This window comes from Rhinolophus hipposideros (assembly GCF_964194185.1).
Source record: "Rhinolophus hipposideros genome assembly, chromosome: 4".
Lineage (NCBI taxonomy): Eukaryota > Metazoa > Chordata > Mammalia > Chiroptera > Rhinolophidae > Rhinolophus > Rhinolophus hipposideros.
In genome coordinates this window covers 5482130-5507671 of record NC_138050.1, presented here as the reverse complement: position 1 = coordinate 5507671, position 25542 = coordinate 5482130, and the positions used below count along the sequence as shown (strand labels likewise).

General features: G+C 50.9%; 1 protein-coding gene across 3 annotated transcripts in view; it reads right to left on the bottom strand.

Moving 5' to 3' along the window:
- SLC7A1 (solute carrier family 7 member 1) overlaps positions 1-25542 on the bottom strand; it is a 62721-nt gene that overhangs the window by 18668 nt on the left and 18511 nt on the right. For 2 of the 3 annotated variants that reach the window (XM_081046248.1, XM_081046249.1), the window contains exons 2-4: positions 13946-14022; positions 3734-4117; positions 1285-1443 (exon numbers count right to left, since the gene is read on the bottom strand). In XM_081046248.1, coding sequence (XP_080902374.1) covers positions 1285-1443; positions 3734-4103 — 529 coding nt within the window. In that variant the 5' untranslated portion in view covers positions 4104-4117; positions 13946-14022. The remainder of the gene's footprint in view (positions 1-1284; positions 1444-3733; positions 4118-13945; positions 14023-25542) is intronic. The other variant, XM_081046247.1, reaches the window with a different exon arrangement.

The following is a 25542-nucleotide window of genomic DNA, read 5'->3' as shown; positions in this document are numbered from 1 at the left end:
CTAAAGTAGGTGACTGAGAGCCACCCTGGGGTGCAGGATTTTATTTTCTTCAAGGAGGAGATAACTTTGCACGGTTTCTGGGTAGAGTTTTTCGGATGAGATTATCCGGATTGACTTGGGGTGTAGCACTGTCAGCCGTGACAAGTGTCTGTGGTTGTGGAACCCACCACACACAGTCCCCGCCTTGGGCTCAGTGCACAAGAAACGCTACGCTGGACTCGTTCTAGCTCGGAAACTCACATTTAAAAAACACCACGTGATAAAAACACACAGGAGTCACATGACAACACAGGACCACCGTGGGGTGAACATGCATCTGGGCACTTCTATGGTTAACTGTCGGCTGGGCAACGAGGCAGGAAAAAAGGCCGGGGGGACGCACGACCACCATTTATGCCTTGAGATCACTGCTTTGCTATGCAGGTCTTTTATACACTTCACAATAAAGACTGCTCCACATAACAGACTGAATTCTGAGAAGACAACTGGGCAGCTCATCACAGGGAACACGACCTGACACTCGTGTTTAGGAAAATCTGAGGAGTGCAAACTTAATTTCTGATACATGTTCCTGCCAACTGGACCAGAAATACTGCTGAGACTGGCCTGTGCAAAATGATTTCAATTACTCAGTGGGCAAAACAAGATACGCTGTCTTTAAAACCTAAGCAAGATTTTCTAACCTCAAAGGAGAATTTGTCTGCTCAGCTTAACGTTTATGTTAACAAAACTCCCACCCTAGTGGCTGAGACTTGGGTAAGTGTCAGTAAGAAGAAGCTGCCATCAGCTGCGTGCAAGCCATGTCTGGAATTTTTATATTCTGCACCTTCAAGGGTGTGTGGAGGGCGGTTAGGTGAGAGCACCCCGAGGTCGCTGCTGCCCGAGGCGCCCGTCAGTCCCAGACAGGGCTCCTTCCTCCATCGCCTGGCTGATCAACGCCAACTTTCCTTTCCAAATGGTCATCCACCATTTGGGGTCAAAAGAGTTTGTATGCCTGGGTCACTTGTAAAAAAGCCTGCAGTACTAAGATCTTACTCCACAGTCACATAAAACCCTGAGGGTCTCTTTTAATTAAATGACACACAACTCAAGCAGCTATTAAATAACCCAACCCTATGTGAATCTATCAGAAGCCATTAAGACAAAAAAAGGTGTCTGTATTAATTACAAAAAGGAAAAAGAAAGTTGGTGGGGGAAGGAAAAGGAAGAAACCCGCTTAATGGGAGCCTGTCCTGTACCTCAGACCCCACCTCCAGCCTGCTACCTCTCACTGTGTGGCATTACCTGTTAGGATGAGAATTATAACCACAGCAAAGATGTCTGGGTTTTCAGCCAGCACTCCGGGGGCGTTCAGAGCCATGTGTGTCCGCGAGAACTCCCCAATGGGTTTGCCAATCAGCTCGTCAAACGTTGCACTCCATGCTCTTGCCACACTTGAGGTACCTGTCACCAACATACACAGCAGAGGAAGGTGAAGGGAAACGACGGACACCCGTGCAGGATCACAGAGGGTACAGTGGGTTCTGCCGCAGCAGCCAGACCCCAGGAAGTGCAAACTCAGTACAGGGTCAGTTAGTGTTCGCGGTGCGGTGAAAAGTACCAGAAGGCTGCCAGGGCGTGGACAGAGCTGTGTTTTCCACCACTACCCATACCTACGTGTAGACTTCTGTTTCAAATATGTAACTGAGGAATAAATGCTTTACAAAACAATGCTACCACCTGAGAAGCACTCGCATGGTTTTGATTCAATTCTACCTATTTTATTTCCTTACAAAAGAAATACCGGGGGCAAGCCGTGAAATGGCTTTCTCGATGCACTTATGGGTTGCAGTGAGCAGTGGGACACCTTGCTCAGAAGCTTCTTTTCCAAGACCCTTCTAGCATCGCAGCTGACAGGACCTGCCTCCTGCAAGAGGGGACCAGGGACACCCACAGTGGCTGACCATCATCTCAGCAACAGTCACCTGCATACGCCGAGCAGGCCAGCCACCTCTGTCACCTTGTGCCTGACCCTGGACTCACACTCACAGGTCCCCAAGCACCTGACCACAGACAAAGCCTGGCTCTCTTCATTCTCCGCTTACCCACACTCCACCATGAGGAATGCAAATGCAGGCAACAGTTCTCTCTCTCTCTCTCTCTCTGAATAGTCACTGCTTTTGCAGTGCTATTTTTTAGGAAATGCCGCTAAAATTCCAGGATTCACATACAGCATTTTCTTTTCCTTTCACAGGGGGCCTTGCCAGTGACTGTGGTCTGGATTGCCCCCGGGAACCGGCCAGAGTGAGCTGCAGAGCCTCCATCTTGCTATTTGGTCTCATTATAAGTACTTTCCCAACCACTCAAAAATCTAACCGCGTTTCTTCACCCTGAGCAGCCCACCAATTAGCAATTCTGTCCATCAAGGCCTTCACCCAGTGAAGAAACATGGTGTCCCCATCTCCCCCAGAGGCCGGTCAGTGCTGATGGGCCCCCAATGCCCCCCGGCTGGCTGAGTCAGGGTTTTACAACCCCTGGCTGGAAGCACCGCCCTCCCCAGTAGCGAAGGCTGAGTAGTGCATGCAGTGACACACCGTGACCCCACAGGTAAGCAACTCTCCACGAAAACCCTCTGGAAGCATAACAGTGCATTTAACACAGCTGCTTTCCTACCGAGAGACCTGGGCTGTGTGAGCGTGTGGCTGTGTGCTACCAAAACACCCCAGAAAATTCATTGTTATGAATTTTATTTTCGAACAGACACCGCAGGGCTGAAAGGAAAGGGAAGGTGCCGGCCTGGCTGTGTGCTGGTGGGCGCCCCACACGGGGGCCCAGGGCCACCGTCCCAGCAGGCAGCACCACACACGACGTTCCCGGGACCCACGGCTCAACTCAACCACATCCCACTGTCTTTTGATAACATGACAAAAAGCTGATAAAATACAAACAGAATGTTTAATGGCCATTTGTCTTTCTACTTCTGTGAACTGGCCATTCAAATCCTTTGGTTATTCTTTTACTCAGGTGTTTGTTTCTATAGTATGGATGCAACCATTAGGAACATAAATACTACGGAAAAATAGTGAAAATGTGACAACTGTTTACTACACGTTGTTTTAAGAATAAAGAGCACACTGTGTCAGAAGTATGCATTTCAGTGCACAACAAAGTGAACAACTATGAAATTCCTGGAGAATCAGCTCTTCCCAACTCACACTGCCTGTTCCGTCACAATGTCCCTAGTATGTAGCAAAACGCCTGGCACACAGCAATTGCACAACAAATATTTGTTGAGAGAATGAATGAATGAATGAGAGAATTAATTTCTCCAGGTTCTCAGATTGGGTAATTTCTACTTTCTTCTTTATACTCATCTGTATTTCCCCCATTTCTCTGTGTCTGTGATGAATTTACTCTAGTAGTCAAAAGTGAATACTAATTAAAGGACAATCCTTTGAAACTAACTAGAAATGTCCCATGGATTCTACATCTCTTGCGTTAACAGGAATGACCTTGTGGCTCGGCTTGTCCCCATTGAGGCCTGACATCCTTGACCATTAGTCCAGGGCCCAGGCCAGAGGGGGCAGTGGTGCCCGCAAGGCTGCCTCTGCCTGTCGTAAAGGGACACGGGAAGACGGACAGCACCGAGGCGAGAAGGGAGCCCCTGGGGAGGAGCTGGACTCGATCTATTGGGGAGCAAAGTGGCGCCCCCGCCACGCTTGGGAGGCGGGAATCACAGAAGAGGGGGACTCACCGATGATGTAGGACAGGATGAGGTTCCAGCCAGTGATGAAGGCCCAGAGCTCGCCCACGGTCACGTAGCTGTACAGGTAGGCCGAGCCGGTCTTGGGGACGCGAGCACCGAACTCACCATAGCAAAGGCCGGCCAGCACTGAGGCCAGCGCGGCGATCAGGAAGGAGATGACGATGGCCGGACCCGCGTTCTCACGGGCCACAGCTCCGGCCAGCACGTACACGCCGGCACCCAGTGTGCTGCCCACGCCCAGCGCCACGAGGTCGAAGGTGTTCAGGCAGCGGGCCAGCCGGCTGTCCTCCCGGCTGCAGTCCACCACCTTCCGCCGGAGCATCTGCTGGCCGACATGGAGCAGCGCCTGGCAGCCCATTGTGCCAGTCGGGTCTGCCGGACAAAAGGAACAAGGCGTCACACCACCAGCAGTGCCTTCACCCTCGAACCCCTCTCATCGCCACGCAGACAGGACGAGGTCCCTTATCGTCCCTTACCACCAAAATGGTTGAAATCTCAGAATTCCACCAGCAGCGCTGCCACCCAGGCCCTCCCGCCCGAGGCTAAGCCCCCACGCACAGGCGGGCTGGGGCAGCAGCTGCCTTCCCCTTGCGTCTCAGCACCCGCGTTTCTGTCAGTGCTTACCTGAAACCTTGCACGACACAGAAACTACGTAGTACAGGAAACACGTATTAATGGCACTGTTCCCGCCCTCAATAATGATGCAATTTATCAGGAAAACGAGATGTTGTTCCAAGTGTACTGTTAGGGGCAGCAAACCAAACCACACTGGAATTTAATTATTAAAACCCAGAGGCTTCGAACAGCAATGACAATGCTTTTTAGAACCTTCTGGGATCCCTGGGAGCAAAGACCGAGCTGTTTCCACTTTTAAGTTAACACAGAATTAGTTCCAGAGCAGAAAAATGTTGAATTATTACAAGTTGGGGCCTTTTGTAACTATTACTCCTCCCGGACCAAAATGCTGGCCCGACGTGTGTACGACTCACTCCTGAGTACACGGTCACGTACGGCTCACGTCATCCACCCTTCACGAGGCATGGGCCCAGGAAGCCACCCGTCACAAACAGCAGCGCAGGCCAGCGTTGAAGGGGCCCTCCTGTGGCACACAGGCCAACCTTCCTGCGAGGCTCCTTCCGAGGGAGACTGCCGGGAGCCCATGGCCAGCATGTGCCGGCGCCCACCCTCAACGACGTGGGACTAAGCTGCCACCCTGAAGTGTGGGCTGCCCACAGTGACTTCCTCCCAAGGAGAAAAGAGTCACTGCACAGGGAGAAACCAACGGCCAACCTCACGGTGAGGTCACACTGGCTGCATGATGGGACGAGGGGCAGCCCACCTGCAGGCCAACTCCCCAAACCTGCAGCCCCAGCCTAGTCAGGAGGAAAACGGCCGACGAATCACAGAGGAAGGACACATGTGGCGACAATGAAGTCCCTGGAGAACGCAAGTCTGCACAGCGCTCGCAGAGCTAGCACAGCCCGTCCCTAACCACCTACAACACTCGGCTGCTGCCATGTCCTGGCAGCCATGGCCGCCGGGGCGCAGGGCAGGCCGGCCCCCTCCTGGCCCCCGGGCAGGGTCCCTCTGCATGGGTCATGTCACTGGCCAGCTCCAGCTCACCGAGGCAGGGGTCGGTCCTTTCTGCACTTTACCTGACAGGCCAAAAGAGGAGAATCATCCCATGTGGTCCCCTTTGCACAAAGAGGAGGAAAAAGAACTCCAAGAGCCGCGTGTCAGACAAGGTCACGGAGCCCTGAGGCTCTGGCTTTACAGGTGGGAAGGAAATGACCTCATGATGTCATGGGGGGGGCGGAAGGAGAGAGGAAATGAGGAAAGACCATTCTTTTGTGTAGCAGGGAAATCAGACGCCAGCTCTGACACTAGCGGAAGAAGGCAGGTGGCAGAACAGGGGAAGCACCAGCAGCGGGCAGTGGCTTCCCAGTGGCCATCAGCACCACACACCCGGCCTGACCTGGGAGCTCTCAGGTCAGGAGCACATTCTGGGGGAAGTGAGTGTCCCAGGCAAGCGAGGGTTCCGAGTGGCTTGAGGGGGGCAGGGGTGAGGACCTGCCTGGACCACAGGGCCTGGGGAGGCCGCAGGGCTGTCCCCGTGAGCCCAGCTGCCCAGCCAGTCACTCCTCCTGGAACTGGCTTTCCTTTTCTTCCTTCTGGACTCAACTGGATTTTCTCCAGGCAAGTTGTAAATCACAACAAATTTATCAGCAAACAATTGCTTGGGTAGCAAGTTCAAAGGGAAGATGTGACATTTCAGCGCAACTCTTGGCAGAGAAGGCTATGGCTGGGGACTGCTGGGGTTTGGCAGGGAGGTGAGGGTGAAAGCTCCCCATTACCTGTATTGTTTTCACCTTGCTCGGCAGGCGTGACTAACATCCAGCGACTGCCTGCCTGCTCCCACCCTCTCTGCGGTGTAGTTTTCGGTTAATAAGGGATTCTCTCCCCAAAACAATAAAAGACAAGCGCAAGGCAAAGACAGTTCGATGGGATTTCCTTGCCAGGCCTCAGAGCGGGTGAGCCAAAGGCCCAGACGGCTAGGGCCAGCCATCCGCCTTCCTTGGAATGGGGGCACGCAGCCAGTTGCCAGAAGGCTCTGAAAGCATCAGCTGGGAGTTAGGTTACCATTTGTGACAGGGAGGAACTTATGCAGGGGTCAGCACCTACTTCTCAGAGGTTTTGACAGAAATCTCGCAACAACGATCCATCTTACTCCCTACACATTTATTATTACAGCACTTACGTCAGATGGTCTCCTAGAAAAACTAAGAAAATCTGTCCCTTTCCCATAGCAGTTCTAAGCCCAAGTTTTTTCCTAGATCCCTATAGAACAATAGGGGTAAAATGATTTCAGAGATAAAGAAAGGCTTTTCTATGCTCTGCTTGAAGGTGTCTGATGAAGGTTGGCAGTGGCGGGGGGGGGGGGGGAAATGACACAATTTTTTTCACCCTCCAATTTAATGCTAGCTCTATCTCTGAAAAAGTCCAGCTTAATGGCTTCAGGGAGGGAGGGGAAGGGGTCTGGCATAGGCTGTTACATATACTAGGTTCACAAATACCATCCTTTACCAACAAATACCATACCATCCATACCAACAAAACCTTAATATTGACACTTTACTAAGTGGAAACTTCAGCTTTTCCTTTACGTTGAGTGACAGTCTTTAGAATGGCCCAGGTCCCTGGTGGGAGCCATCAAAGTAAAATCTGTCATCGCAACAGGGTGTACCCTGTGCTGTGCATCTCCCCGGACTGAAGAAAGCAGGTCTTCGCTGGGGTGCTAGCCTTATGTGACCCCCCTGACAGCCAGCAGTCACGAGCAGCTGGCCACGCACACAAGAGGCGTGGGGGTGGCTGTCCCTGGCACCTGGACGGCTCTAGAGCACATGCGAATTTAACAAGGAGGAAGCAGAATGCTCGTGGCTGAGTGAGCGGCAACCAGGTGGTAGAAGGGGTCCAAAGAAAGAGCTTCCAGGACACCGGCCATTGAGGGGAGAAGGACACTTGGGACGAGGAACAACACCTTTCCTGAAGGAACTGTTCTCAAAGACAGATCTCCTCTTCCCCCCAGATGTTAGGAGGCCCAGGTGCAAAAACTTAAAGTAACCCGAAAAACCAGAGTGCAGAGAGGCCTGGTAGGCACTAAAGATGGGGCCCCAAGAAGTAGCCATGGAATTTAATTGTGAAAGGAGATAAGAAGGTGACAGCTGAACCACAAGTATAGGAGTGAGAGGAGGGGTCAAAAATACAACACAAGGGTTAGGGGAGCTCACACCCAAACGTCCCCCCACTGGGCAGCAAGCAGGAGTCCGTCTGCCTCCACTGAAATGCTGACTTGGGAACCGGGACTCTTTTAAAGCCCCCCAGAGTCTTATTTGTCTGACCCCAAGCAGCAAAGGACATGCTAAGGATATAACTAAATTCCACCAAAATTCATTCATCTCACACCTGCACTCGACACAGCCAGGGTTTCAGGAAATGCCTCAGCCCACAGTCTGACCCCCAGGAAGCAGTGTCAGGGTGGGGAGGCCAACAGGGTGACAGAGCTCCACGGGGCAAGTGTGAGACCAGGAGAAGGCGTAACTGTCCGTCTCAGAGACTTCTACTTTCACGGGGAGAAAAGGTTCATCTCATCAAGTGAGGACACAGGCAGAAAGCCCGGAAATCCACCAGGCACGTCTTAGCCAGAACCCTCAGTTATAAAGACACTTCAGCTTTTCTAAATCCACAGCCTCCAGGTACCGTGGCTTTTCCCTGGCACATGTTCCAACGCAGTGGGGGAACCTCACAGCGCCCATCATTTGTATTCAGCTTCACAGACCAGTAAGTGTTCAGCTAACATTGCCCGCGGTCACCTAGCTTGTAAGTAGCGGAGCCAGGATTTGAAGCTGGGTCATCTGATTCCAGAAGCACTATTGCACTCCAGGTGCCGAACTGACTCAACTTCGACCAACTTATACTCCCTGCAGCCTCTTACTTGGTTTGTCACCCTATCTGTAATCCTACAAATAAAAAGGTTGACGTGGGTTACTGACAACCTTTTCCTGAATGCCGACACCCCTGTAAACCATTAAGTCAAGTATTATTCACAAGGTGCACTTAACCAGCATACGGCACTCACATCCCTCCAGCGCTGGCTAAGACGCACCGGCTTCGACGCCATAGGACCTTTACTTGGGACTGAGGAGAACTAGGTCCAGTCACCCCTCGGTATCCAAGGAGGTTGGTTCCAGGCTCCCCTGGGATAACAAAACCCGCGGCTGCTCAAGTCTCTCATATAAAATAGTGCAGCATCTGCATGCGACCCCTACATCCTGCCTGTCCTCCGAGGCACCCCTACATGACTTACAACACCTAATACAACACAGATGCTGTAGAAATACTTGTTACACTCTATTGTTTAGACTGATGGCAAAGAAAAAAGCCTGCACACGCTCAGGACAGACACAACCATCAGGAGACTAACTACATAGTACACATCAGCGCCAACGTAACTCTTGTTTTCAAATATTTTCCATCCGCAGTTGGTTGAGTCTGCAGGACGAACCTGTGGATATGGAGGGTCGACTATAATTTGGGTGGCAGGGCCGACCAGGGCTTCAGCAGAGAAGTCTAGAAAGCACACAGAGAGGAGAGACTTAGAAACGGTACGTGGAGGAGGGAGCTGGCCAGAGCAGATGAGGTAAATCTTACGCTGGAGCTATGCCTCCGATACAAACGGGGGAAGCATCAAAGCAGCAGGTACAGTGTCCCTTAAAAATAATAACATATGAACTTCATTAAATTTCTGATAAATGCCTAGTTGAGAAAAAAATAATAACATATGAATATAAGTGTATGTGAAGAATGATCTGGAAGGAAAATTGAGGGTATTGTCTCTGAGTGGGAGATCATGGGCATTTTTTATTTTCAGCATTTTGACAACTTTTCTCTGAGTGTGTACTGCTCTAAATTAAAGAGAAGGAAATCTCTTTTAATGAAACAAACAAACAATGAAAACAAGAAGGGAAGAGGGTCAGCCCACAGACAAGTTAACCCGTGTCAAGCGTCTACCCTGGCGGCATGGGTAACTGGGTACATGGCTTCACGTCGCTTTCTCTCTACCTTTGTACATGCTGGGAAATTTCCAAATGTTTAAGTGTGAAAAGAAAGGAATTCATGGAGGGCTGACCCAGAAAACAATGAGGAAACTCGACCAGCCCTGGCTGCAGAGTAAAGTCTTTTATGCAGGATTAGGTGGAACCATATGAAATTGTAGATATCCAGTCATTTTTACCTAGAAAAACAGCCCAAAGCAAAGGATCTGTAGTGGGCAGTTGTGTCACCTCTCACAGGCCATGTCCCTAGATACTTCTCTGAGCCTAAATCTGTATCATTTGGGGAACGAGCCTGAAATCAGAAAAGATCATGTGAGCGGCACCGACCTCTCACCTTTCAGCACGTTTTACCCTAAGGAGGTGGGGGGCATACACAAAGCACAGGCCCCCTGAGCTGCAGGTGACACCCATCAGACAGTGACAGGTGAAGCCCACTGCAGGTGTGTGGAGCGGGCAGAAGGGTCTCACATGGCTGGCTGAGGGACTTTACTCAGATGTAAAAACTTTATGCAAAGCAAGGGCATCAACAAAACAGTCCCGAGAGGACTGCTCTGGTCGCGCTGTGAAGGACAGACTGGAGGAGGGAACGGCCTGGGCCTGCCAGGTGCTCGTGGCTCAGCCTTCTTTTTGGGGGCAGCAAATCAATACGCTGGCCTTTGAACACGGTCTTTCAATCCAACTACAAAGCACCATTTTGCACAAGCAAATGCTACCCTTTCGTACTTACCTGCCATTTGCTCCCAGTCCCTGTTTTTTCCTCAAAGAGCCCTGAGAACACACCCGTGGTTACCATGGGGATTATCTCCATGGCGCGTGTCATGCACAGACAACCACTAAGCAGGAAATGCCACATTTTATGATAGGTCTTGCTGTCCCATTTGCAACCGTACTTCACGGGTGGCCAAAATTCCAGACACTCACCCCCAAAGAAAAGCATCTGAAATGTGAAAGCAACGTCACAGCCTCCTGGCGTGGTTCGCCGCCTTGCCTGTCTTCAGTGCAGCAACTGCCCGCCGTGTTTTTCCACCGGGACACTTTCTTTTTATGTAATGAACTTGGAGGAAACGTCCTACTCGGCGGTCACGGAACGCTCTCTGTTAGAATGGGACTCGAGCTGTCTGAAGTCACTCGGAGACATCAGAAGCAAATGGCTAACAAGGGCCTGTGAGCACCGGGATAATCAAATCCAGGAGAGGACTGACCGGACGGCGGGGCTGAAACCAGGGACGTGAAGCAGCCCAGTGGTGGACAAATGCAGTTCCTGCCACAGGCGAGAGCTGGGCGGTGGCAGTAAGGCAGCATGTCACATGGGCCATGTGGGCCCCGTACGTCACAGGCAGTGCCACCTGCTCTGCTTTAACAAAAGGCTCCAGGGCAATACCTCACCACAGACTGTCACTCCAGAATGCTCCCTAAACTTGAACCCAGAGCTCTCAATACGCCAACATTCAGTCACCCAGACTGCAGTTATCTGACATTTCCTCCCTTCCGGTTACTTCCAGTTAAGGCTCTACCTTCAGAGAATGAAGGGAGACAGCACAGACTTCTGCTGTTTTTAAGGAGCAATAGGCTGAGAACAGACTTTGCAAGTCCCCCCCCGCCCCATGCCCTCTAGATGCCCCACTGCCACAGAGAAGCCCATCTCTCCTCCTAGAAGTTCACCGACGAGGCAGTGACTTGAGACTCGGGCCACATTTTCCAAAACAAACACTGCAAAGCCACATTTGGGCTCTAAGGCAGCTCACGAAAAGCAGGTTAACCCGCAATGTTGTGGAGCTGGGCACAAGCATGTCCACGTTGGTGGGAAGGATTGAAGAACCCTGCAGAGTTATGATGCCTCAAAAGATTTAAAATCGTAAGTCACTTTGGGAAAAGGAAAGGAGCAGAACAATTTTTCAGAAAATGGACAGCAGATGGGAACCATTGCTCCATTCCTCCTGTCGAGGAGCCTTCAGGAGCGGTGTCCTGTGGTGGTCACTCTAAGGTGGCCTCCTGGTGTGAGTGTGGCTGGGACTTGCTGGGACAGAAGGGATGAGTCTCTCCCGTGACCACCTTAGGTCACATAGGCCCCACCCTGCTGGCCGGCTGGCCTTGCTGGCTTGATGAGCTCAGTGGCCATGCTGGGAAAACCCAGCTGGGAAAACCTGACGAACTACAGGTGGCCTCCAGGTCGGCCAGCAAGAGGCTGGGGCCCTAAGTGCGACCACCACAGGAACTGGATTTGGCCAAGGACCCAGGGGAGCACGGGAATAGATTCCACCCCAGCCGAGCCTCCAGATGAGAACCCGGCCCCAATCAGCACCTGAGGGCAGCTTTGGGGGACTCAGCACAGCACCAGCTACGCCGCACTACGACTCCTGAGCAGAGAAACTTGGAGAAAACAGCTGTGTGTTGGTGCTGTTACGTGTGGGGCGATCTGTTATGACTAAGCCGTGGTCCCAGCAGTCAGGAGGTAACGAGTTTGCATTCCTTCTCCGAGCCAAACATCAGGGCCTCAGCATTTCTTTCATCTGCTCGGCTTCAATGGTTGACTTAACCTTTACTTCACCCGAAACTTATTTTCTCTTCATTACTGCTGACTGGGAAGCAGTTTCCTCCTTCTGGAAGAATGGCACACACCAAATGGCTATTTTCAGTTTTTAAAAACTGTGTATGTACACTGTGCCGCTCTTCTAGTCTCTGCTCTCAGGGTGGTCACAGGCTGGACAGGAAGACACAAGCAACCCGCAATCCGGTCAACAAACACGTATCTCCCAGCCCCTGCGTGCCGCCCCCTCCTGGGTGCTCAGGGAATGAGGGAGCGAACGGGGCCCCCACCCCCTGGCTGGAGGAGACTGATGGCCCACAGAGCACACACAGGCTTGGCGAGGGACCGAGAGGCCTCAGGAGACGCACCAACCACTTCTGTCATCTGGCTTGTATCTCTTAACCCAAGGGCGACACCCCAGTGGTGTCCAATAGGCTGTGGAGTCCCGATTTAGACACACACAGTGCAGGATCTGTGCCCAAGGACCTACGCGCCATCGCGGGCTTCCCCACGCATGTGGTCCTAGCACTGTCTACCGCAAGACGGAACAGTCTGGTGTCGGCTTTTCACTCAGAGGAACACTCACCCCCCGCCAGGCCCGGGGTTAGGTAACAGAGGAAGAGGTTCCAAGATGTCTGCTACCACCGCCGAGGGGCATCTGACTGTTGCAGCAGGAGGAGGAAGAATGCAGATGCACTCACTCTAAGCCCTTTTACTAAATAATTGCCAGAAGGAGAAGGAAAGAAAAGAATATCGGAGGCTTACAGTGGCTCCTGGCACTCCAGGGGGCCCCCACCCACTTCCCTTCTGGCAAGGACCTAATCTTCCTGACTATCTTTGGGAAAGTACACCTGGTAACTCTCCACCTTTGCTCCTGACATTTACAAGGTTGCAGCGGCCTCCAACATTACTTAGAGCCCTAACCACTCCCCCATCCGTCCCCAAACTAGGAGCTCCGGGAGCCCCTCCTCCTTCCTTCTAGTTCAGAATAGCAACCCAGAGCCGCTGGTAAAGGCCACTGGCTCCATCCCCCACAAAGTCCTGCTGAGGAAAGACCCCGCATGGGCCACTGGTCCCCACTGTGTGTGCACCCCTAATAGGGCTGTAGGCTCGGCACTAGGAGCATGGGCGGCCCCTGGGCACCGTAAGAAGGGGAGCGGGAAGGCTGTCCGGTGGGGTTCTTTAGACAAACACACTCACACCCTGAAAAACAACCTCCATTTTGTGTGTGTGATAAATAAAACAGTGACGATGAAATCTCTCTCTACATGGTCAACTTTTTTTTAATTGAAAAATAACTGGAACAAAAGCCTTCAAGTATTTTAACAGCAAAACCCTTTCCTCCCAAACTACATCCTATGTCAAACCCAATGAGAATACGATGAAACTGGAGCTGCTCTTTATGTGAAGAGGGATGGGGGTGCCAAGGCCCCCCGGTTACCCTGCACCTCACCCCACTGTCCCCACCTGGCTCCTGTGCCCCCTCAGGACTCTGGGAGCCCAAGGACCTGCCTGAAACACACTATATCTATAGCACCTAAACCCAAGAACAAGCTACAGGAGAATTCTTAAGTAAAAGAGTGAACGATAGAAGAGGGAAAGGAACAGGAGCACACCAAACAGTTTGGGAGCAAGGGAGAAATTGGAGCCAGCCTTTGACCTTGAGAAATGCAAAGCCTCCCAGAGCCAAAGGCAGAAACAAGGCTGGAGGCACCAGGGGCGCACTGCCGTGGGCCCGTCCTCTCCACTGCACGCCCTGCAGCCAGGCGTCCGTGCAGACGGCCTCACCCTCTGCAGGATGCTAAGAGTTCCAGTGGAAGGAAATGGAGGAATTTAAGAAACCCAGCATGGTGAAAAGGCAAACCTGTTTTCTGATAAAACCAAGTGCTAGATGAGTCTGAAAAAAGCACAGCAGTTATAAATTTTAAAAGGGCGACAACTGAGGGTTTTTGTTGTCAGTTCACTTAAAATATCAACGGTCATCTAAAGGTCTAAGTGAACAACATATTCCAGCACAAAAGTGACCATCATCCCGCTGGGGTGCTGAAGAGCTGACTGTACCTGGAGTACGATGCGACGATCGCCTGGGTCTTGGAGCAAAGATGTCTCAGGAGGGATGAGATGAGGGCTTCAGGCTCCTAAGGGGCAAAGAAGAGACGTCAGACGTCAGAACCTCTGGGCCTGAGGCTGGTCCAGGAGAATTGCTTCTGGAAGTTCTGCTCAGCATGTGCAAGGACACCCCAGCTGTCCCACCAACTGAAGGCAGAATGAAGGGCTGGGGAGGTGAGGGGCATGTCACGAGACCTGAGCATCATGGGGCAGGGATGTCACTGAGGGACTTCAGGAGACAGGAGACCGGACGAGATGACCTCCAACTCAGAGATTCTACCACATCACCTCAACAAACGGATCAGAATTCAAATAACAAGGCTGTCGAAGCATCTCCCACACAGGCAATTTCCACAAATCTAGGGTGTGGAGGTGGGTAAGTGAGAGCTCTGAGGCCACGAAGCGGAGTGAACCCTCTCCTGACACTGGCATTGAGAACTGAGGTCAGTGGGGACAAAAACCTTTAGCTGGTTCCTTCAGGAAACAGTGGACTCCAAGCTGTACAGTCCGCCACTTCACGATGGAGCCCTCCTACCAGCTGGCACACGGCACCAAACATACACCTGCTCTGATCACTTCCGACGGGCCACAGATTGTTCTACAAGTAGGATGTGCACCACTGTCGTGCCTGGTGGCGTGGCCTGCAGTCCCAGAAGGAGTGACGGGAGTCCCCCCGGCCTGAATGCGTCACTCTGCCCAGAGGGCACGCTAAGGACCTTCTCAGTAAAGCTTAGGAAGTCCTTTTTCTCAGTCTTGTCTCCTTTGCACATTCTCACACACTCACCCAGTAGCTGGAGGTTTCATTAAGCTTCCTGAATGTGATTTGCACCTAACGTGAACCCAGAGAAGATTATTATGCCAAAAATGCCACAAAGATGTGACCAATAGCCAGAGCTTTCTAACTTCAGCAGCAGCAAACGAGCTTTCCAACAATGGGAATCCTACTCCATCCTAACTGATACTGTTCGGACATTCCTTCCACATCAATATTTCATTCTTTTCCACTTTCTATTTTGAAAACACCCAAACTTACAGAAGAACTAAATGAACATTGACATACTTTTCATCTGCATTTGCCAACACTTAACATTGTGCCATATTTGCTTTATTTTTATAGAAATAGACACTCTTCTAATGAACCCGATGCGAGCGAGCCACAACAGCGACCGGTAAGTCCTAAGAGTGACACCCCCGCCTGACAGTGATGCCATCATCACAAGGCAGAAGCTGAACATTCACACAAACACAGCGCATCATCAAGTGTCCAAAACTGTCAACATTTTGCTGTTTTGTGATGCCCTATATCACGTGCCAGGTACCACAGAGCACTGAGAGAAACAAGGATGAGTAAGGCTCAGGCTCACAGGCGGAGGCAGGAGACAGACATACAGACACCCTACTGTGAGATGGGCTCCCAGGAGCCAATTCGTATGAGTGCCTGTCTTGAGAGTGACAGCCAGAAAAATGCCCCCCATCACCACCTGTGGTCAAATCCTAATTCCAGGAACATGTGAATAGACTAGTTTCCTTGCCCAGGGTGCATTAAGGTTGCAGAAGGAACAAAGAGTTTTATCAGCTGACTTTGAGACGGGGAGATTTTCCTGGGGTGGGCCCAGGGTAATCACCAGGGTCCTTAAAAGACGGAACAGGGAGTGGGAGAGAGAGTGTCAGGGGACGCAGTGGGATACAGGCTCCACCAGCTGTTGCTGGCTCTACGTCAGGGGGGCACGAGCCGAGGCAGGCCGGCCTCTCTAGAAGCTGGGAGATGAGGAACCGGATTCTCTCTCAAGAGCCTTAAAGAAACACAGCCCTGGCAACACCAGTGAGACCTATTTCAGACGGGACCTCCAGAACCGTCAGGTGACAAACCTGTGTTGTTTTAAGTCACCCGCCCCCCACCCCAAAAATATAGAAACTAGGCTGGAAACAGTCAGGGTCCTGGGTCTGGGGGTGAAGTCATCAAAGTCCTTAAGGCCAAGCCAAGAAAACCATGCTTTATTCTTGTGGGAGGGAGGGAGAAAAGGAGGGAGGGAGGGAGGGAAAAAAGGAGGAAGGGAGGGAGGAAGGGGAGGAAGGAGGCAGGGAGGAACACTGAGAGCCTTGACTGGATCAGTACCTTGAGAAGAAAACTCTGGAATAAAGGAGCAGAATCTAGAAGGCAAACAACTGGCAATCTCTGTTGCCAATGATAAAATTTGAGCTTTCTAGCAAAAAAATAAAAATAGGATTTTGGAAAACTTGCATTCATCACCGAGATCTCAACAGCTTCCCCAAACTTAAAGAGATTTCTCTTGACATTGGCAGTGATAGTAACAAATGTTGATTTTTACAAAAACAGAACACGATGAAATGAATGGTGTCAATTTCGCAGATGTGTAAAATCCATCCAGGTGGTAATGAAGTGGGACAGACACCCACAGGTAACAGGCTGACGCAAAGGGCAGGACACACTGCTCTGTAGTACACGAGGACATCCCTGAGGCAGCCGTTTCTTTATATATTTCAACTAAAACCACACATCCAACCCGAACGACGCACAAGCGGACATAACCCAGTTGCCTTCTATGAAACTAAACATTAAGTAGATTTGGAAATGTGTAAGATGACACCCCGATTATACTTTTTTTTGTTTTGGAAAAGTTATTTTTGAAAACATGTTACTTATGTTCACATAGAATGGTTTATTGATGTTATTTTCATTGGACTGATACATGAATATTTGTAACGGGATAAATATTGATACACAGAGCTCTGGGAGCCCTCAATAGTCTAAGAGCGTGGGGGTCCTCAGAGCAAAGAGTTTGAGAGCCGCTGCCTTACGGGGTGCCCAGGGACGGGGCACAGCCCTGCCCGACACGGGCTCAGGTCTGGAACGCCGCTCACTTACTGTCCTGCCCTACCAGCAGCTCACACTCAGCTTAACTGTCCTGAAGAGGACAGGGCACCATACAGCAAGCCAGGCTGAATCATCAAGATCAATGCGTCGGATGGGAACGCACGACATGTAAATTCATTAGTACTGCTTGTTTTTAAGCCATGAACCTTCCAACCAACTCAGTCCATTTTTTCAGATCTGAAGATTCACTTACTAAAAAAGAGTAATGAGAATGCAACATACACGTCATGCCTAAAGATGTCGATGTCATTTATTTCATAAAGGCAATAAGCAGCGTCCCAACACCCCCTGTGACAGGTTTCCAGAAGCATGAAAAGACGAAGGTATGACCGTGACATCATGTGACACCGTCACCCTGATGGGAAATATATACCTAAAATAACCTGAAAATATCCGCAAGTATATTTGTACTGAACAATTTATAAACCAAAAGGAATCAGATCTTTCCATTCAGTACATTCCATTAAGCAAAAATGGTTTTTGATTTATTTTATTAAACATAAACGTTTTGACAACTGAAATAGGCGCTTTGCCGGTGAATGAGTTTTTGCACTGTCCTTTGTCCTACAAAGGTTCTGAGTTCTAGAAGCCAGGGATGCAGCAGGCGGCTAACCCGACCAAAATGGCTGTCTTTGTGGAGTTCATGTTCTATCAATGGGAACACCTCTCTGAAAAGAAAGAAGTGATGAAATACTAAGTGGAGTTAGCACACTTCTAAGCCCCCAAAGCAATTCCATGAGATAATTAGAAATTTGGAATAAGATGAGCCCCGGCTTTAGCAAGTGCTGCGTCCCATGAGAAGGTCAGGTATCAGGGTTATTTTCAAGAATGAAGCTGCAAGTAAAAAGCACAATTCAAGGCCATCAGGGGTTCTGTTAAGTCTACTGACTCCAGTCAAGAACCGCGGCAAGGACGGAGCTCCTTGGGGATGGCCCAGTTCCTACAGAACAGCCAAAGGGACAAATAGGGAGTCCCAATTCTAGAAGGGGGCATCTGCAGTGTGAGAAAGCAAGCCATAATTAGATGTTTCCTTTGGCTTGAATAGTTTTGAAATTTCAGCATGAGATTTTTGCTTCTTAAAAGGCAACGCAGGCTAAGCCGAAAGCCCTGCAAAGGAGTTAAATGAATGAGCTTTACTGTTCCAGGACAGAAACAGATGATGGAGTCCAGACCTGAGGCCCGCAGTGTCCCCAGAACCATGAGGGCTGGTCTCCAGGCATCACCGAAGGACCCAGAACTGTGCTCAGACACTCACTCCTTCCTCCCCCCGCCGTGGAGCCTGCAGTCCTGCGGTGTGGGCACGGTAGGGGCTGCGCCAAGCTGACCATCACGGCTGCACCCACCAACGCTAAGAGCTCACGATTCCGAAACGGTTTTCTGGATGACAGCAACTTGGGAGCAATCGCTTGTCCTGAAACTCTGTATTGTGGATTTACCCCCAAATCACGGGACTCCTGGTAACAGAAACCAACATGCTTTTGCATGTCACGGTCCCCTACACTCCGTCCCACCCACACTTCTGACTCCCACAGACAACTCTGTGCCCTCCTGACACACTGCCCCTCACCAGTTTCTCAGTGATAACCATGCTACCTTCGGACTGATGACTGGGTTTTACAGCTGCTACTAATGGTCATCAGGAAAACTCAAGAGATGGACACCAGTGTCCACCTGAGAGCGTGCGTATCTCACCTCTTCTCCCAACTTCCAATGTCCACCCTGACTCCACCTATACTGTGGATGCACCAGTTTCTGCTCCCCCCAAGGCAAAAACAACATTAAACATGAAAGCTGTTGGAAAGACCGCACAATCTGGATAAGACATTTGTGGTTGTACTATGCTTATTAGGGAAAAAAATACCAAACTCTACAGGAAATGTGGTCAAGGAAATAACAGCCAGATATTTCTCCGAAAACCAGCCCTTCAAAAACTAAAATTACTATGGCACATTCTACACCAAGAAAAACCCCACTGAACTCACAATTTGATGATTCATCCTTCCTCTGAGATGCAAACTACTCCTCCAAAGGCCACGGAATCCTTTGCTGTGCCCTGGGACAGGCCAGCAAAGGCCATTCTCCCCGTCGTCACAGGTCTGGGGGTAGCCAGCTGCGGGAGGAGGCAGGAGAGAGGCTGGCAAGGGCCACGTCAGAGGCTATAGGGCAGTGGTTCTACAGAGGGATGTGGGCCCCAAGGGACACTTGTGGTTGTCACAATGAAGGGCCGGTGGTGTTTGTACTGTGTGTGGAGGCCGGGGACGCTGCTGACCACCCTGCAGTGCTCAGCTCTGCCCCACAGCAAAGAATTATGGAACAGCACTCAGACCGGGAAAACCCACCTTTCTGGGCATGACGGTGGGCTGCAAAGTGCTCTACAGATTTATTTTGAAGTGAACTGGTTTAAAAATTATTGTTCAATAATGTTGTTTTTTAGAAAACACACACACACACACACACACACACACAAATAACACTACAATGTGTGCAAATGAGCATGGATTCATCACAAAATCCGCATCAACACGTCCTTGGAGAGGCCCTGCCGTCGTCCCCAGACCAGGACGGAGACTAACAAGAGGCCAGCAGGTGATGAAAAAGCAAACGAGGAAAACGCGCAGTGTGCAGTGAGACCAGCTTCCCTTCCTCCTCCGGGAGTCTGCCACCCAGGACATGCTTGAGGTTCATTCAGTCTGCGTGTGACACGGAGACGATGAAAAGTCTGAAGAGACAGGACGGCTAGGTGGGGACCAACCTGTGTTGAGCAGCCCCCAGGGAGGACTCCTCATCCACATTTCACAGATGAGGTGTGAAAGGTCAGAGCAGGTGACTAAGTCACTTTGACATTAAGGCTGCACTGCCACCTAATAAAAAGTCCTTTCGGTATGAAAACACCGTTTCGGTGTTTAAGTGGGAAGGACGGCTCTCATCTGTGGTTCTGAAGAAGCACAAGGTGAGGCAGCGTCCAGGGGCCACGGGGGCAGCCTCCCTCTCAGAAAGCCTCTGCCTGCCGACATGCCCTGAGCCTCTTTATTTTTCACACCTGAGAATTTGAAAAATGAAATTGTAAGTTCTAAGTCAGAGTTGGAAGGGACCAACAAGTCATCTAATGCAGAAATCCTCTCAGACTGTAAAAGGCAAAAATAATTAGGGCAGGAAATAGTGGGGAGAAAGAGGAAGTGGGGGTGGGTGCCGGGGTCGGGGTATGACAGAACATACCACCTCCCCACTCACCCCACTTAAATGCTCTCACCAACTACCCTCCGAATTCTGACTGGTCCAGCCGTAATAAACACGCCCCAATTAACAACAATGATAACAGCCAGCATTTGTCTGAGCGCCTACTACGTACCAGTGCCCTCTCGTAGGCACTGAGAGTGCTGTCCTCAGGACTCAGGCTGCGCGCCTGCGTCTTGCTTCCGCCGCGCCCCCAGCTCACACAGGGAGACCAGCTGTCTAAGGGACACTTTTGTTGTGCCGGCCCAGCACACCTTACTCCAAACCCACCCTTACACTCCAGGGTTTTGGACACGACTGAGAGTCCACAGGACACCTATTACAGATCCCCTAGGGTGGTGGGCCACAATGTCACCACTGTGAGACTTCAATTAGACAACAGGGACCCTCCTCCCACTTAGCAAATAGGTTCTGAACACGACTTTGGTTTCAACCCCTGATAAAAACCACTGAATTAATACTTGAAATAGATGAACTTTATGGTACATAAATTATAATCAATAAAACTGTTTAAAAAAACAAAAAAAGAAGCTAAGAAGCGTCCAGTCTGGGAGGGACTGCAGGGTGATTTTTCTCTCCATGGTGCCGGGCAGACCCAGTACCGTCCAGCTTGGGAGGTCGCAGGCCCGGGCAGGGCTGCTCCCGGCAGAGCGGGGCCCGCAGTGCTCCGAAAGCTCAGGAGGCCTGGTCAGCCCCGCATGCCCAGCGGCACCTGACGGGGGAGTTCAGCTGCTCTCCTGGGCACTGACAAGCTCCACACATCTCACGGCAGGCAAGTGTCAGCTGGCCACTCCCACTCCCACGGGGGACGTGTCCCCAGGGGGCAGCAGCTCTGCAGTGGCATGTGCAGACAAATGAACCGTGGATGTGGCTGGCACCTGCCAAGAGCAGCCCAGGTTCCGGACCCAGCAGCCTGCCTGTGCCAGCCCAGGGGTTACCACAGGGATTCAGCAAGCATCTGCAAGCCTTAGCCTCCAAGTGTGTGCTCTGACAGACTTCATTTGTTCTCCTGGGGCTAAACTGCTGGCCGTGTCACTGCAGTGCTACACAGGAACAATCTCAAGGAACCGTATGTGCAGCGAGTGACTTACGATGCCAAAGGGCTCCCACCCAGGGGCCCATTTCCCCAGGGAAGGAAGAAAAGGCAGGTGGAGAACCACACACACTTGCCACTTAGCAGTCGGGACTCAATTTAAAAACTGCTCTGTCCTCAAGTTTTCTCCTCTAAACTCACCTTAAGAGTTCTTCTTGAGAACAGTGTCATCTGTGTGAAACGATCCCAATGGGCTACACACAAAACAGGAAATAACCAAGGAGCGCCGAAGCTGGGAAGGCGTGACCAGGCGATCCAACTCACGCCGATCCAGCCTATTAGCAAACGGCCGCCAAGCGTCTGCTGCACCGGGGCAGCTCAGTTATTCGTATTCATAGCACTTCCTCAAAGGAATCCCCCTTTGCATAACTCAATTTTTTTTTTGAAAAAAGGGTATTAGTCTTATACCTGGAGCACCACCAAAATGATCTGGAATCAGATATGAAACAGCTCCATGCCCCGACCAGAGTGCCACCTGCTTCCTACCGATGGCCACAGCCACATGGGCAGTGAGTGGTGGACACCTCAGGGTCCTGTTGTTTCTAACATACATTCGCACTTAACATACTATTAACATAAAAGTGTGTGCTTTCTGCACTCCCTAAAATCATTCTGCACACAGTTCACTTAGGAAAACAGAGACCTAGTCCACACGTTGGCACACTATGGCACTCGGCCCATTTTGGTACTGACCACGAGTTAAGAATGGTTTTTATTCAGTTTGTTTAAGAACGAAAAAGGAGAAATAGAAGCAAGACAACGGTTATACGGCAGAGACTACATGTGACTCAAAAAGCCTAAACTATGTGCTATCTGGCCCTTTTCAGACAAGTTTGCTAACCCTGATCTCATCTACACCCTGATTTTACCAATGAGGCCACTGACATTCAAATGCACTGAATGACTTACACATATTTGGCTCCAAGTAACTGAAGCAGTTTTATCACAGATGCCATCAGCTTAAATGCTTTCAAAACGGGACTCTGTCCAATCATTTCAGCTACACATTAAGAATTGAGACTTATCTAAAGCAAAACCAAAATGTGGGGCTGCACAACTCATCCAGCTCGCCTCTGCTCTCAGGTGTCTGAACTCACGTCCTGTGCGCCCCGGGCCACGCTCTGGCCTTCTCTCTCCACATGCTGTGCTGAGCCCGGGAGCATGCCCAGCTGTCGGGAAGCACCCCGCTCAGCGAGGGAGGCCCCTCTGAGGGAAGAGCACCCCGACACGGCCCGCTGTGCCCACAAACCCTCCCCTCCGCGCTCCGCCCTTGGGAGCTGGGGCTGGTCAGGGTGGCCCCTCAGGACCACAGGTACTAACACTTTGGGAACAGGAGCTTTAACTCACCTCAGACTACTTAATTTGAAAGTGCCATCTGTTCCCTGCAGGGGCCCTGATGGCTGTAAGTAGCAGGCAGTGCGCTAGCTCGCCGGGATGTCCGCAGCTGCTGATGTCACCTGAGGAATGTGGCAGTCCGGCCAGGCCAAGGACAATGCCTCTATTATGCCCCGCCAGCTGGACAGGGCCTGAGCCGTCCAGTGCCTCGCCCGCCTCCATCTAGTGAGCTGGAGACCTCCCCTAACAAAAATGCCCCAGGAGATTTTAGTGCTTAGTAGACACTACACCACATTATAAACACACATACTTTCAAATCCTCCATTTAACACAGCACAAGCTCAGCAGCTGGTATGTCGCAGACGTGGCTAGGTCTTTCACGTGCGCAGAAAATCAGCAATCGATCCCCATTTTATAAATGAGAAGACGAGCCCCTCGATGTCAACGGTGCTTCTCAGGGCTCCACCTGCTGGTGGGGCCTCATCCCAAAGCCCTTCCACAGGGCCAGTCCCCCGCTAGGATCCATCTCTGTGGCTGACCAAGCCCGACCTTGAACACAGCACGGCCTCCAGCCCATCTCCACAGCCGCCGGCCCACTCACATTACACAAATTCAGTTAAAACAAAAGAAAGGTCGGGCGGGGGGTGGAGGCAGCAGTTTTCTGACACAACAGGGAAGCTCCCTCTTCTGACCTTCCCCTGCCCTGAACTCAGCACGGAAGAAAAGGCCAGGCTTCTGGCCCCTCAGATCAAGCTGTTATTGATTTTGTTGACCTAAGTACACTGGATGGAAAAACAAATGTCCCTGTGTCTCATTTTATATCTGCTCACTGATGTAATGAGGACTCCCGAGCCCTGAGCTAGCTCGGGTAAGTCATCTGCTTCTCTGTCTCAGTCCAATCGTCTGAAAACGGGGTAAGGACACTCACCTCACCTACACCTCTCCACCCCACCCCTGCCCATTCCCCCTGTGAAGATGAAGGAACGCAGAGGCAAGACGGAGGTGAAAACGTCTCAGATAAAACTGGATTCAAAATATGGAGGACAACCTACTTAACTTCTCTGAGCTTCCTGTTTTCCCCCTGCCAGAGGAAGACAACAGTGATAGCTTACAGAGTTTTGGGGCACAATGAACTGACGTGTGCAATGCCCTGGGGGCGCCTGGCGACCGTGAGTGCCCTACGTGCTCGCATGTTTGCTGTTAGTGGTAGTCGACTCTGAACCTATGTGAAATCTTATTAATAACCAACTCGCAAGTGTTGTACTCTAAATGATAGCTGTGTTTATTATGGGTGGTATTCTGTAATTGACAAAGGACGATACAAATATACAGCTTAAAAATAAAAATAAGCTTATGGTTTGATTTATTTCCACCGGTGCTAACTCAGATGGTAGAAGATTGGAGGGTAATTGCCAAGAAATGCTTAAATGGACTTAAAACTATCAAAAAATATTAAATACATAAGAATATAAACAATAGAATTAATAGTGACTGTTTATAACCAGATTTTTATTTGTGAATATTTTAATATGCAGGTTTATGTAACGCTAACCACCAACGTCCTGAGGTGGGTTGTGGGGTGGGGACCGGCAGTGGCCCTGGAACCGAGCTTGTCCTTTCGGTGCTAGGAACTGTTCAGAGAGGTGCCTCCTTTGAAAAGCAGGTCACACATGGGGCTGTGGTCCTCTCTCCTGGACACCATCACTTCACCCAGAGGCCTTTGCGTCTCTTGGTCCCACATTTGGAACTTTACCTTTTCGTTACCAAAAAAGGACACATACAAAAATGGGGGAGAAAGGACATAAACAAACAAAAACGTAGACAAAAACAGAGGATTTCAGAAAGATGGACCATTGGGCAGCTGGTAGTAGAGAGTCTGGCCAACGAGATGAACCATGAAACAAATGAAACAAAGCGCTACGGGGCGAGATGCTTTGTTTCACCTGGTCCACCACAGGGGCGGCCCCTCCCACTTCCACTCGGAGCCCAAACGGAAAAGACTACCCAGTCGTCTGGACACTCACAAAGCCCAGTTATTTGTTTTGCCAATCTGTGTATACATTGAATAAAAATGTTTGTTTTCCATGTCCCACTTTCCGTCTCTAAAGACAAATGATTAAAGAAGCATTTCCAGGGCATTTTTTTCCGCTCATCCCCTCTAACCCAGCTACGCTCAGCAGCCCCACTTCCTGCCTTTTAACTTACATTTCTGTTGGAGCATCATTCACTCTTCTTTGTTGACCTTTACGTGTGCAATCCTGCTTCAAACCCTTCTTCAAAGGAAAGGTCAAAGTGAAACATCACGGGGAAACATGCCAGAGCGCCAGCGGCCAGGAGGGTACCCGCTCGCAGAGCTGAGGGCACCTGCGGGGTGTGTGGCACAGGCACCAGAGGGCGGTGGGGAGGGCGCCACGGGGGCCACCTGATCACACCCCTGCCCAGAGAAGCCCAATCTACCAGCGGGCCCCCCCGCCCTCAGGGGCAGAGCCAGGGCCCTTCAGCCACACGTGCTGCGTGGCCACTGCACACACGCTGTCAGGAACCGTGGGTGACAGAAAAATCTATGTGGTCCCTGCCCTACAGGGGCCTGTGGCTTAGCAGGGAGAAAGGACATACACCCCAAAAAAGGGCAGATACAAACACAGGGGAGAAAGGACACAAACAAACAAAAACATAGACCAAAACAGAGGATTTCAGAAAGATGGACCACTGGGAAGCTGGTGAAAAAGGAGAGAGTCTGGCCAACGAGATGAACTATTCCAGAAACGACAGGATGCGCACTGACAGCCAACGCCTAGCTGGGTTTTCAGGGGGATGAAAGTGGGTGGGGAGACTGGCATTCTCTCAAGTTAGCGTCATCAGAAGGAATGGGGTTCTCAGCCAACTGCTGGCCTCTCCACCGCACCTGCAGAGCACCCCACAAAAGCAAGCACTTGGGTAACGGCGCTAGCACCTGTGGGCACCCAACCAAAATCTGCGGAATGAAAGAAT